The sequence below is a fragment of the Geotrypetes seraphini genome, chromosome 9, assembly GCF_902459505.1.
Source record: "Geotrypetes seraphini chromosome 9, aGeoSer1.1, whole genome shotgun sequence".
Classification (NCBI taxonomy): Eukaryota; Metazoa; Chordata; class Amphibia; order Gymnophiona; family Dermophiidae; genus Geotrypetes; species Geotrypetes seraphini.
In genome coordinates this window covers 26,870,443-26,884,162 of record NC_047092.1, presented here as the reverse complement: position 1 = coordinate 26,884,162, position 13,720 = coordinate 26,870,443, and the positions used below count along the sequence as shown (strand labels likewise).

Sequence of the window (13,720 nt, the reverse complement as noted above, 5' to 3'; positions counted from 1 at the left end):
AAACAATCCACTGATGAAAACAAAAACAAAAAACTAAGGATACAGATGTTCTGGAGATAATGTATTATACACTGACATATAAAAACATGAAAATTCAATTTAAAAAGTACAATGATAAAAAATACAGTGATAAAAATCCAACCGGACCCTCCATAGCGTTTTTGTTTTTTTTTTGCTACTTCAGCTTGTCTGCGGTATTCTTTGCTCACATGTTTAAAGACAATAGACTGTTTTCAGTCCAATTCTTTATATGTGAGTTTGCAAACCATTGGACCCCTGAAGGAAGGCGTGTTCACCGAAACACGGACCATGTAGGGTCTGGCTGGATTTTTATCACTGTATTTTTTATCACTGTACTTTTTTCATTGAATTTTCATGTTTTTATATGTCAGCGTACAATAAATTATCTCCAGAACATCTGTATCCACAGTTTTTTGTTTTTGTTTTCATTGTTAAATAATTACACCATTTATTTAAGGTACAAATGGGCCCATTTACTAAAGCTTACATAGTACATGCTAACAGAAATAGCATGCACTGCGTAACCTTTAATTAAGGTTTTAGCACTATCAGTGTGTGAGAGGTGGGTTTCTTAAAAACATAATAACATCAGGGTTTAAGGAACATAAGTAATTAGTCACTTTTTTACGCATGATGCAGTGATTTAGAGCATTGACATTAAAGGTTAGTATATGCAAGTCAGTTTTATAATGTTTATTTTTGTTAAACTTCAATAAACAGATTGAACTAAAAAAAAGAAAAAAGAAAAGAAATAGCATGCACTAACTAAATGCTGTGTCCTATTTTATATCTATAAGCCACCTGGCAATTAGGCCCAGATTATCAAACTGGCGCTGATTTTTAGGCCCAAATTCAGCTAAAAAAAAGCCATTTCAATGGTGTTTTTTTAAACTGAGTTTCAAGGCGTTTACTGGCACCTAAAACTTCAGCGCCAGAATTGCGCCTCAATGGGTGCTTTAGGCTGCCTAATGCCACTGTGGGTGTGGTTAACCCTGAAAGTGGCATTAGGCAGCCTATAACACCTACGGAAGCACAATTCACATCATAGTTAGGTGCCTTTGGCCTACATTTCCAGTGCTTATCTTTGCTGGAGGCGCAATTCTGTACCTGGCACTGTCGCATTATTGACATATGATCGGCGGCCGCTTTTAATGCGACCACCGACAATGGTGCCAGTTACAGAATCTGGGCCTTAGCGCTTTAGCAATGGCGTAGTAAGGGGAGGGACGAGGGGTGCAGTCCACCCTGGGCGTCATCTTGCTTGGGGTGCTGGCACCTCTCCGCCCCCCCCTTCCCACTCCTCCCCCTGCCGCAGGCATGCCCCTTCCCTTCCCCCATACCTTTTTAACTTCGGCATGAGAAGTCACCAACTTGTTGCCCGTGTCGGCTTCGGCGCTCTCTCTGACATCATTTCTGGGACCCCCACGTATCTTTTTGAATCCCCGGTGATCCAGCGATGTACCGGGCAGGGACGAGCTTTCCACACTCCTGCCCTCGCTGAGCCCTTCCATGAATGACCGCATCAAGTTCTCATGGCCCAGTGCTGAGCCGCTCGCTGAATGACTGCCGCAAGTTCTCATGAGTCCCATGACTTTTTATTTTATTTTATTTTTTTCTGATTGCATGAGAGTTCTGGTTGATTGAGTTCCAGTTAACAGAGAGTCTACTGTATATAAGTGGAAAATAGTAGCAGTAGTCTGTCACACAGATGGACGAGTGAATGCATCAGATGGAAGTAGAGGTGACAATCAGAGTGACAACCAAAAGTTGATGTGATCCAACTTTGAGGCCATCAAATATTTTTTTTGTGTGTAAATAAGAGTCCTGGCCTACTTATAGCTTGTTATAATTTCACGTAGTGCTCTTCAGGATTTCAACTGAAGTTTTTTTTTTCTTTTTCTCCTTTTGCAGGTTTGAATGCAATAACTGTGAGGTTGGCGGCCAGTGCGGTGTAATTATGCACGGTAGTGCCGTCACTTTCTGTGAACCATATGGCCCTAGAGAACTGGTAAACTGATATTTGACAATGTACAAGGGGAATGGGATATTGGGCATTGAGAATTAGCATGCTATTTACACTTAACAGATATATGGCAAAAATCATAGATTATAATATTATAAAAGGTTTAAAAGCACACCTCCTTATGCTGCTCTGTATTTCAAAAGTATTGATCTTATGTGAGATAAATACTGTACAGCAAAATGACTATGGGCTCCTTTTACTAAGCTGCGCTAGAGGTTTTAGCGTGCGCTAGAGGTTTTAGCGCACGCTACACGCTAGCGCCTCCATAGAGCTGCCGTTAGTATTTTCCGCATAGCGCAGGGGTTAGCACGCGCTAATCTTCAGCGCGCGCTAAAAACGCTAGTGCACCTTAGTAAAAGGAGCCCTATGGGGCCCCTTTACTAAAATGTGTTAAAATGGGCTAAATGCATTTTAATATGGGACTTTCTGCTGTGCTAAGCACAATTTTAATGCTGTCCTAAAACGGGGCTTTTTGCTTTTTGCAGATCCCGTGCCAATTTTTCCATGAGCACATGAGACCTGCGAAAAAATTAATGTGGGAACACTTAACGCCTCCTTTTTAGGCGTGAATTTTTGCACCACATTTCCATTGGTGCAAATGGATACGCCTAAAGTTAGGTGTAAACGCTATTCTTTAAACCACACCTAACTTTAGGCGCCCTTTAGGGTTTGTTTTTTTACATTACATTACATTAGGGATTTCTATTCCGCCTGTGCCTTGCGGTTCTAGGCGGATTACAATATAGAAGATGTCTGGGCAATTCCAGTAGAATTACATTACAGGATAAGAGTAGATTACAGGAACGGTAAAGAATTATGATACAACAATTTAACAGAATGGTACATAACACAGAGGATAATACATGTCACAGAAGATAATACATATCACAGGAGATAATATATATCGATTGAATCAAGTTAAATCAGGTGTAGTGTAGAAGAGTTACAGTACATTCTAATTCACAGACAAGGAGATACTATAGGTGGGTATTTCTGAAGGTGTTGATTGGTAACTCGTTGGGAGGAGGTTAGAGTGATGGGAGATATTTTTTGAACAATAGTGTTTTTATTTCTTTACGGAAATCTTTTATGTCTGTTGTTTTGATCAGTAATTCTAGGATGTCAGAGTCGATTTTAGCTGCCTGTGTCCCTAGAAGGTTGTCGTAAAGTTTCTTACGACGAGTTCCGTTGAGAGGTGGGAAGGTGAAGATGTTCTGCGTTCTCCTTCTTCTGGGTGAGAGGTAGTAGTGAAAGCGGTTGTTTAGGTAACTAGGTGCCGTGCCGTGGGTTACTTTGAAAATGAGACAGTAGAGTTTGAATTGTATTCTTGCTCTTATTGGTAGCCAGTGAGATTCTAAGTATGCATTAGTAATGTGGTCATGTTTGCTGAGTGAGTATATGAGTCTGAGGGCTGTGTTCTGGATGGTCTGCAGTTTTTTTATTGTGTTGATAGGGCAAGGTAAGTAAAGGCTGTTGCAGTAGTCTACAATGCTCAGCACAAGAGATTGGACAATGATCCGGAATTGGTCTTTATTAAAAAATTTTCTGATTTTTCTTAGATTTCGCATTGTGAAGAATGCTTTTTGGGTGATTTTATGAATTTGTGTTTGCATTGTGCAGCATCTGTCTAGATGTATACCCAGGATTTTGAGGGAGCTTTGTATTGGGTACTTGATTGAGTTTACTTCCAGTTCTGTTAGGGATGGTTTTTTGTCCTTCTCTAGCATTAGGAATTTAGTTTTGTCTGGGTTCAGCTTCAACTTATGCTTTGTCATCCATTTTTCTACTGTTTCTAGTGTTGTTTTCAGGCGTCCTGTGGAGGTTGGATTGTGGATGTCGAAAGGAAGGAGGATGGTTATGTCGTCCGCATAGCTGAAGGAAGTAATATTTAGGGTGTCCAGGGTGGTGCCTAGGGAAGCTATGAATAGGTTGAAGAGTGTGGGAGAGAGGGGAGAGCCTTGTGGCACTCCGCATGGATTGGTCCATGGTTCTGATAGAATGTCTTTTGATTTGACTCTATATGTTCTAGTTTTAAGGAAGCCTTGGAACCAGTTGTGAACTTTTCCTGAAATTCCAATTGCGTCTAGTATCTGGAGAAGTATGGAATGGTCCACCAGATCGAATGCAGCCGAGAGATCAAATTGGATGATTAGCAGTCTGTGTCCTTGGCTGAGGTGTCTTCTAGCTATGTCTAGTAAAGATACCAGAAGAGTTTCTGTACTGTGGTTGGTTCTGAATCCGGATTGGGATGGATGTAGGATGTTGTGGGCATCTAGGTACATGGACAGTTGTTGTGCTACTAGCCCTTCTATTATTTTGACGTATGTTGGAATTGAAGCGATTGGTGTAATATATATAGAATTCAATCCATTGCACCTATAAATCAGCCCTGAACCCCCCCCCCAATGAAGTTAGGTACAGTTTATAGAACAGCACTTAAACCCAGGTTTAAGAAACATGATGCAAAATCTCACACCTAAAGTTAGGCATGGATACCCCTTATTCTATAATTAAGCACGTAACCCTCCCATTTCCATGACCCCTTTTTTGTGCCATGTGTAACATTTAGATCATATAAATCAACAATAACTGGGTTGTTATATCAATATTTCAAGAGACTTAATGGAAATACCTCAGCCCCATCACTCCACCGCAATAATAATTTCTAAAGCGGGAGGTTTACGTGGTACTTCATCACTGGTAAATCGTCTCAAATCACCGTGATTGTATTCATTTAAATATTATATTATTTAATTTTTTATTTTAATTTTTTACTTTTCAATAAATAGAGAGTTATAAAAGTGTATAAGATTGTATACTTAACATCTACACACAGCTAGACCTGGGAGTCCGACCCGACATGTTTCGCACTATATGTGCTGTCTCAAGGGTCTCCCGAGGTTGCTGCAGTCATCCGACTCGCAAGTATGAAGTCTGTGAGACTTATGTCATAGGGCCATATGTCGGGTCGGACTCCCAGGTCTAGCTGTGTGTAGATGTTAAGTATACAATCTTATACACTTTTATAACTCTCTATTTATTGAAAAGTAAAAAATTAAAATAAAAAATTAAATAATATAATATTTAAATGAATACAATCACGGCGATTTGAGACGATTTACCAGTGATGAAGTACCACGTAAACCTCCCGCTTTAGAAATTATTATTGCGGTGGAGTGGTGGGGCTGAGGTATTTCCATTAAGTCTCTTGAAATATTGATATAACAACCCAGTTATTGTTGATTTATATGATCTAGCTGAGCGGGTTGGTTACAAAACTATATAAATTACTGGTTCCAGATTAAAGCTTATGTGTAACATTTAGGCACAGATTCCATGCCTAAATGTATGCACGCAAGTATAAAATAAAACCAATTAATGCTAATTGCTTGCTAAGATGCCAATTATCAATGCTAATTGGCTTGTTAGTCTGTTGTGTGCGCAAACTGGGTACGCACCTAACTTTGCATGTGCAACTCAAAGCACCATTTACAGAATTCAGGCATTAATGCACATTGACAACAGCTGTGTTAACTGCAAGTATGTTTCCAGCCTTTTCCCTGCTCTTAACATGACATTCCTCATTAGAAATTTAACACGGCAGTTAACACACGATAATAACATGGCAGGCTAACTACTTTTTAGCTCTGCCTTAACAGTTTATCTATGTGGAAACTAATATTAAACCCTAATGCAGTTTTTTACTAAATAGGGGCCTATTTTTTTAACTGTTCTTTTGTGATCCTCTTGAAATTCTGGGAACTATCATGTTCAAAACAGTATCACCGATTGCCTGAAATAATGTACCTCCCTCTCTTTTACTAAGGTGCACTAACCCAGTGTTTTTCAACCTTTTTACGCCTATGGACCGGCAGAAATAAAATAATATTCTGTGGACCAGCATCGGTCCGTGGACCGGCGGTTGAAGAACACTGGGCTAAGTCATGGGCCAGACCCCGCCCATCTCTATCCAATCTCCACCCCAGACCCCGCCCCCATAATAGTACTAATTTTTTTCCATTCATTTTTCACAGATACACAATATAATCTTATTAACAACACATAATGGTTAACCACAACATTAAACTACACAAAGCACACTGACAGCAGTTGTAAATGCTCAAATTTGACATAATTCAATCACTAAATTCAAAAATAAAATCATTCCCCCCTACCTTTGTTGTCTCCCTCCCTCCATGCTATGCCTTACCTTCTGGCCTGGCCATTTTATGCCGCCCCCGGTGTTATCTTCAGGCCGGCTGCCTCTTCCTTACTGATGCAGTGCACAAAGCTGTGGGCAGCATCTCCTTGCATGTTCCGCGCCTCATCTGGAAGCCTTCCTTCTGAGGTTGCAACGTCAGAGAGAAGGCTTCCTGTTCAGGCGCAGGACACGCGTAGGAGCCACTGCCCGTGGCTTTGTGCACTGAATCAGTGAGGAAGAGGGAGCTGGCTCGAAGATAACGCCGCATCGATCGCACCGTGGGCCGGCGTTTGAAGAACACTGTTTTGGGCCTGATGCACATGCTGGCCCTGTGGACCGGCAGGAAATTTCTGTGGACCGGCACTGGTCCATGGACCGGTGGTTGAAGAACACTGTGCTAACCAATTAGCAAACGCTAATCGAATTAGCGCGCGCTAAACGCTAATGCGTCCATAGACTAACATGCATGCGTTAGCGTTTAGCACGCGCTAAATCAATTAGCATGCACTAATCAGCACACCTTAGTAAAAGAGGGCCACAGGATCTGATTGATTAATACAGAAAGTATGATATCAAACCTACTCGTAGATCACATTGTTCCAGTGCAGGCAAATTAATTCGTAATTCTCTTGCCAGTGTGGTTGTTTCCTTGCATCAAAAGAATTTCAAGGGACCTGCTTAAATGAGTAGCTAAGGGGCAACTGAATTATAAAATTAATAATTGACTCAGGGCGAGTATTATCATATACTGTATGTGGATATGGTGTGTGATATAGCTTGCTGAGTGTTCCTCAGAGATATTGTGTAACTTGCCAAAGGTAGCGTTTTCTTTTAAAACTACTGCATCAAATAATGTCTTCTTGCATTTGATCTGCTAAACCTGCATTTAAAAGAGCGGCAATGTATGTCTGGATGAAATTTATTACATTACATTACATTACATTACATGCTTATATTCCGCCTGTACCTTGCAGTTCTAAGCGGATTACATCAGAAAGATAGCTGGACATTTCCAGGAAGAGAAATACAATTAAAGAAGTTGGTCCTAGTACAACAAAAAAGATAGCTGGACTTTTTCAGTAAAGGAATACAATTGAAGGCGTAAGGTCTAAAGCAATTTTGATGAGATGATTCTAAGAGGGGGTGAGAGGGGAAACGGGAGGGATTAGGACATTTATAACATGCTTACATCTTGTGATATATATGGCAAGCACGGTATATGTTATTTGAGCTATAACATGTGCCTACTGTGGCTAGATTATACAAATAAGCAGCAATTTTAGAAGGGAAAGCACATACGTATTTTCAGTTCTGAAAATTGCCACCGTTTACATATACCCTGACTGTGTTTGCTTAGGCAACTGATCCTAAAATTTCCTCCAAATCTCCTAATGAGGACAATGCTTCAAATACATGATTTACCACAGTGATATCCCACTAGACAGAATCAAAGGAAAAGAGAAATAAATATGTTGTAAAGGACGCCACAATCTATTTTAAAACAAATGTAGAAAAGACAGAGGGGTGAGTGTGTTTGTGTGTGTGTGGGGGGGGGGGGTGGTGGAATGGGATAAAAATTGAGATAGACAAAATATGTTGCGAGCCCAAAAAGAAGCTATTTCAGCAACATTAGCCATAGAAAATATATCTAAAGCAACCATCCACTGTGGTGAAAATAGAACAAATTATCCCCATAAAAGTGTTAAGCTCATATTTATTACAAGAGTAATTTTAGAACAGGGAAAGCATGTCAAAGATGGTTCCATAAATGGTTACTTTCCTTGCACGTGTAAGTGCACAGAATAGTGGCACTTGATGTGCGTACTAATGAATTCACTTTCGCTGAGCTAGGCCGACCTACTCGTCAACAACCATTTTTCACCTTCCCCTCAACCAAAGGTATGCACTCAGAAAAGATTCATCTATTTATTCAATTTTCTATACCGTTCTCCCAGGGGCGCTTAGAACAGTTTACATGCATTTATTCAGGTATTCAAGCAGTTTTCCCTGTCTGTCCCGGCGGGCTCACAATCTATCTAACGTACCTGGGGCATTGGGGGGAATTAAGTGACTTGCCCAGGGTCACAAGGAGCAGCGTGGGTTTGAACCCACAACCTCAGGGTGCGGAGGCTGTAGCTTTAACCACTGCGCCACACTCTCCCCACACTCTCTCATCAACAGACTCCTATCATACCAAGCCACCTCCAGAGACCCAGAATTGAACCAACTGGCAAAAGCGTCAACCACCTACATGCACGTCGGAAAGGTCCTTCAAAACACACCTATTCTCTAAATTATGTGGTCCTTCTTAAAGAGATTTTAGAGATGCAACCCCACCTACCTCTCCACCATCTCCAATTGTTAGCCTTTGTAAATATGTTAACCGCCATTCCCTCTTATATTCTAGCCCTTTGACTTTGGTCAATTTTACCTCTTCTGTAAACCTCTTATGTTGCAGCTCGCTGACTTTGGTCAGTTTTACTTCTTTTGTAAACCGCATAGAATCGAAAGCTTTATGCGATATATAAATAAAAACTTATGGTGTGGTAAAAGCGGATAGTGTAGCTGGTTTTAAGAAAGGTTTGGACAAATTCCTGGAAGAAAAGTCTATAGTCTGTTATTAAGACGTGGGGGAAACCTCTGCTTGCCCTGGATCGATAGCATGGAATGTTGCTACTCTTTGGGTTTTGGCCAGGTACTTGTGACCTGGATTGGCCACCATGAGAATGGGCTACTGGGCTTAATGGACCATTGGTCTGACCCAATAAGGCTATTCTTATGTTCTTATGTTATGTAGGTGCAATAAACAATCTCCCGAAAGAGGTGGTGGAAACAGAGACTGTGTCTGAATTCAAGAGGTCCTGGGATAGGCACATGGGATCTCTCAGAGAGAGAAAGAGATAATGGTTACTGTGGATGGGCAGACTAGATGGGCCATTTGGCCTTTATCTGCCATCATGTTTCTATAAAGTACAGTGTAAGTGATTTAACATGTAATTGCAAGGGAGCATACATGCAGGCAGAGCATGAGAGGGATATGAATATATCTCCAATTTACACACACAAATGATAGAATTATAATTATAGAGTATTATCAGTTATATGCATATCAAGGAACATTTAGGCATGCCCCTTTCCACCAGCTATTGACCTGGTATGATGATCATGCCTAACTTTAGGTGCATCAATGCCAATTTCCATTAGTATTATATAATGGCAATCTAATACATAGATGCCATTATAGAATTGGTGCTTAGTGCATGGCATTGGCACCTCTAACTGGAAGTGCTCAGTAGTTATAAAATTGCCCCCACAGACTTAGTTTGAATTATGTTTATTAAACTCACACAGGGAAATGCATGATACATAGTTATATAATTTCTCCCCCAACACAAGTTCACAACAGCAAACCCAAACTCCCACCCACTGCAAGGGAGCAAACATTAAAACACTCACAAATCAGCTGCTGGCGATGAGTTGCTCCTTCTCACTAGTCAACCTTGATCCACCTGATGTAAAAAAGGTACCCCCAACTTTCTCCCTTTTTCCCCCAGGTGCCTCTGGATCTGAGCTTATCCTCCAGGATTCCCCAACCACATACACACCCACAAGGACACTCCCTAACCATTCCCCCTGCTCCTCACTTCACCCAAAGGTCCTCCCTCACTTCTCTTATCCTCCTTTTCCAGCTCAACAGCAACCTCAACTCACCCATCCAGCCCCAGATAATCAGTTATCTCACTCCAAGCTTTAGGGAAAAGCTGATAGATGTATGGTCCCCAGACTTCCAGAAGGCTTTCTAGCATTTAAAGAAATGCTTTCCTCCCAGGCTGTCCAATGGCATCAGTCTGTGCAGAAGATTCCTCCGTGATCATTGAAAAAGCAACGCCAATAAAAAAGCAACTCGAGACTTTTCCAGTTTAGTAACACACACTTCTTCCCCAATAATCATGCCTTCCTCGGCATGAGTTGTGAGCTTCTACCCAACATTTCAAGTCATGTAATATCATCCAAAAGGATGACTTCTGTCTGGATCCTCCCATTTTGCCTCATTGAGGACAGAATTCATCAAAGGGTGCTAACTGCATAAGCACATGCAAACAATTAGCAAGCGATAAGTGCTAAGAAAGCCATGAGATTATAAATGGACTCCTATTGTAGGCACTCTGCTATAGAATTGCCCTCTTAGAGCCTGATTCTATATATGGCACCTAGAAAATTGGCGCAGACTAATGTGGAGTTATAGAGACTGGAAGCCCTGAATATATATACCCTAGAAGAAAGGAGGAACAGGAGAGATATGATTCAGATGTTCAAATACATGAAGGGTATTAACGTAGAACAAAATATTTTCCAGAGAAAGGAAAATGGTAAACCAGAGGACATAATTTGAGGTTGAGGGGTGGTAGATTCAGGAGCAATGTTTGGAAATTCTACTTTACGGAGAGGGTAGTGGATGCCTGGAATGCGCTCCCGAGAGAGGTGGTGGAGAGGAAAACTGTGACGGAGTTCAAAGAAGCGTGGGATGAACACAGAAGATTTAGAATCAGAAAATAATATTAAATATTGAACTAAGGCCAGTTACTGGGCAGACTTGTACGGTCTGTGTCTGTGTATGGCCGTTTGGTGGAGGTTGGGCAGGGGAGGGCTTCAATGGCTGGGAGGGTGTAGATGGGCTGGAGTAAGTCTTAACAGAGATTTCGGCAGTCGGAACCCAAGCACAGTACAGGGTAAAGCTTTGGATTCTTGCCCAGAAATAGCTAAGAAGAAAAAATTTAAAAATTTAAATTGAATCAGGTTGGGCAGACTGGATGGACCATTCGGGTCTTTATCTGCCGTCATCTACTCTGTTACTACTGTATATGTGATGTATAGAATCATGCTTAGTGCTGCCTAAGTGCTACTATACATCAGAACTTTTAGATGCACTCATTTATGCCAGGTTTTGGGTTTTTTTTAAGCCTAAATGCCTACGCCTAAATTGTGCACACATTGGCACATAAGTCCAAAATATGTGCAAAGCTGCAAAAAATACCCATGATCTACCCAAACCACACCCACTTTTAGATATACATACTGGACATAACGCATAATACTTTATACTATACACCTACCAAGTTGTACGCGTAAGTTTCAATTAATTCTATTTAGCATCAATTAAGAGGTGTTAATTTCCAATTATCAGAGCTGATTAGGCTTATTAATCAATTAAGTTGTGCATATACATCGGCTACACGTACTGATGTACATGCATAACGTTAGATGCCATATATAGAATTTGGGGGTTCAGTGAATGTATCGCTTTAATACTATTCTTCAAAGGTTGCCTGTAATCATGCTCCATTTTTAGAAGAAAATTGTTCACCAGTTTTAAAGAATATGTTTAGAATCTGATTGGTAGAACAATTGTTGGAAGATCGAGATGTCAAAAAGTGCAGGCCAATTAATTCTCCGTAATATAGTCTCATTAATAGCTGCATGACTGCCTCTTCTTTGGTGATAGATGAGTGTGATTTATTGAAGACATATGAACCTCAGAACATTGATAAATTAAAGGCTTTCCTGCTCAAGATACAGCTCACAAAACTGATTTAATTAAATCTAAATTAACACGTCTACCCACAAGTCTACCTTTATCAACGGCTGCACTTTTGCAAAACAAGGCTCTAATAGTGTGACTAATCTTAACAAAAAAAAAACAAACAAACTCTGATTAAATGGATACGGGAAATAAAATATTACTGGAAAAAGTATATAATCCAAGCCTAAAGTTTGCAAGAGTATAAATTTACCCTTTGAAAATAGATTGGTAAATATAATTTTGGAACAGCTGTATTAATTTTCTACAAGCCAGAGCTAACAATCCAAGCCAAAAGTTGTTATCATGCCAAATTAACATTTAAGGCGGTAGAGGATGTCTACAATTAGGAAAATTCAATTTGGAGCTGGAAAATACTTACAAAACAAAATTATGAGGTCACTTTCAATCTCCTCCCCCCCCCCCCCCACACACACACACTCCAAATGCCTATGTGTGCCAGGCAAGCTTAACTGCCAAATGATAACACGTCAAAAGGAAAAGAATACTGCTCTGTCCTTGTTTGTTCTGTTATTATGCTCAGTCAGCCATGGGTACACCAAGACAAAATGGGCAAACAATGCCTCGGTGCCAAACAATTCACAGGCATTCATGAATATAAAAGGAAGGGTAATGAGGTAGATTCTCACACTCCAACAAACCAACACCTGGTTGTGATTCTCTCCAGCTGCCTGACTCACAAGCCTTTGCTGAACATTGGACGTGCTAAAATAATATATTCTCACGCATAAAGCGAAGACCATGCAAGCAAATCATAGCCACACACGGAAACTTTTGGGTTTTTCAGCTGGAGATTTTGCAATAGGCAGTTGGGTCCAGGCTACGTTCTTAGTCAACAGAGGTGCTGTTCGTCAATTATCCCTTTCCTCACATCCCATTCACATCATTTGCAGTTACAAATCCACACTCGCATGCACAAAAATAGTCGTAACCGTCAATACTGGCACATGAGCACATGCCCAAAAAACAGCTTTTGATTTTTACACTTGCAGCAGGAGACATATATACAAGCATTCAAAAACCAATGCAGTGTCATGTTCAGGATGCATATCCTGTCCAGTTTCAGATATCAGTGCCATTAAGAAGGTGAGTCTATATATCTGAAAAAGATACCAATAGGGAGGCAGATAAGATCAATAGGTTCTCAAAGAAATCGTTGGCTGTCTAAAACCCGTGGCACACAACAACAAGCACCACAAAGATTAGAAAGCTTAATAATTTAGTGTGATTAGGAAGTGCCCTCAGTGTGATAAGGCAGCGATAGGAGCAATGCTCCTGCGCTCAAATCATGAGACAAGGACAACCAGTCCCTGCCCCCACACCATCATAGGGCTCTTCCGGTGTGTGTGAGATAAATCAATCAATAAATCAATCAATCAAACAGTGAAAAAGTGCCAAAATAAAGCACCAAAGCACCCACTCGGATAAAGACAGGCAACAATCGCTAAGAGAACCTCCCCCAAAAAGCCAGAATCACACGCAGCCGACTTAGCTGAAATCAAGTGAAGGACGAACTCCCCAAAAAGCAAAGAAGAACGCCAACAGATGGGTCAACCAGACATGGTTTCGGGAAACTCCCTTCCTCAGGAACCAGGATGAAACTCTGTAGACCGATGGGTCGGCTGAGGGAGGGTGTAAGCTTTCTAATCTTTGTGGTGCTTGTTGTTGTGTGCCAGGGGTTTTAGACAGCCAACGATTTCTTTGAGAACCTATTGATCTTATCTGCTTCCCTATTGGTATCTTGTTAAGTTTCTCTGGCAGTTTCTTTGGAGTTTAATTCTTTGTATATATCTGAAAAAGCATACGGTTAATACGCACTGTAATGAGGTTAATTATGTGATTTGGAACAGAGTCCTGTCTAAAACACTGGTATGGT

The 13,720-nt window shown here is 40.8% G+C and overlaps 1 protein-coding gene across 1 annotated transcript in view; it reads left to right on the top strand.

The window, feature by feature from the left end:
- RELN (reelin) overlaps positions 1-13,720 on the top strand; it is a 534,390-nt gene that overhangs the window by 195,658 nt on the left and 325,012 nt on the right. The window contains exon 7 of the mRNA XM_033958706.1: positions 1,933-2,029. Coding sequence (XP_033814597.1) covers positions 1,933-2,029 — 97 coding nt within the window. The remainder of the gene's footprint in view (positions 1-1,932; positions 2,030-13,720) is intronic.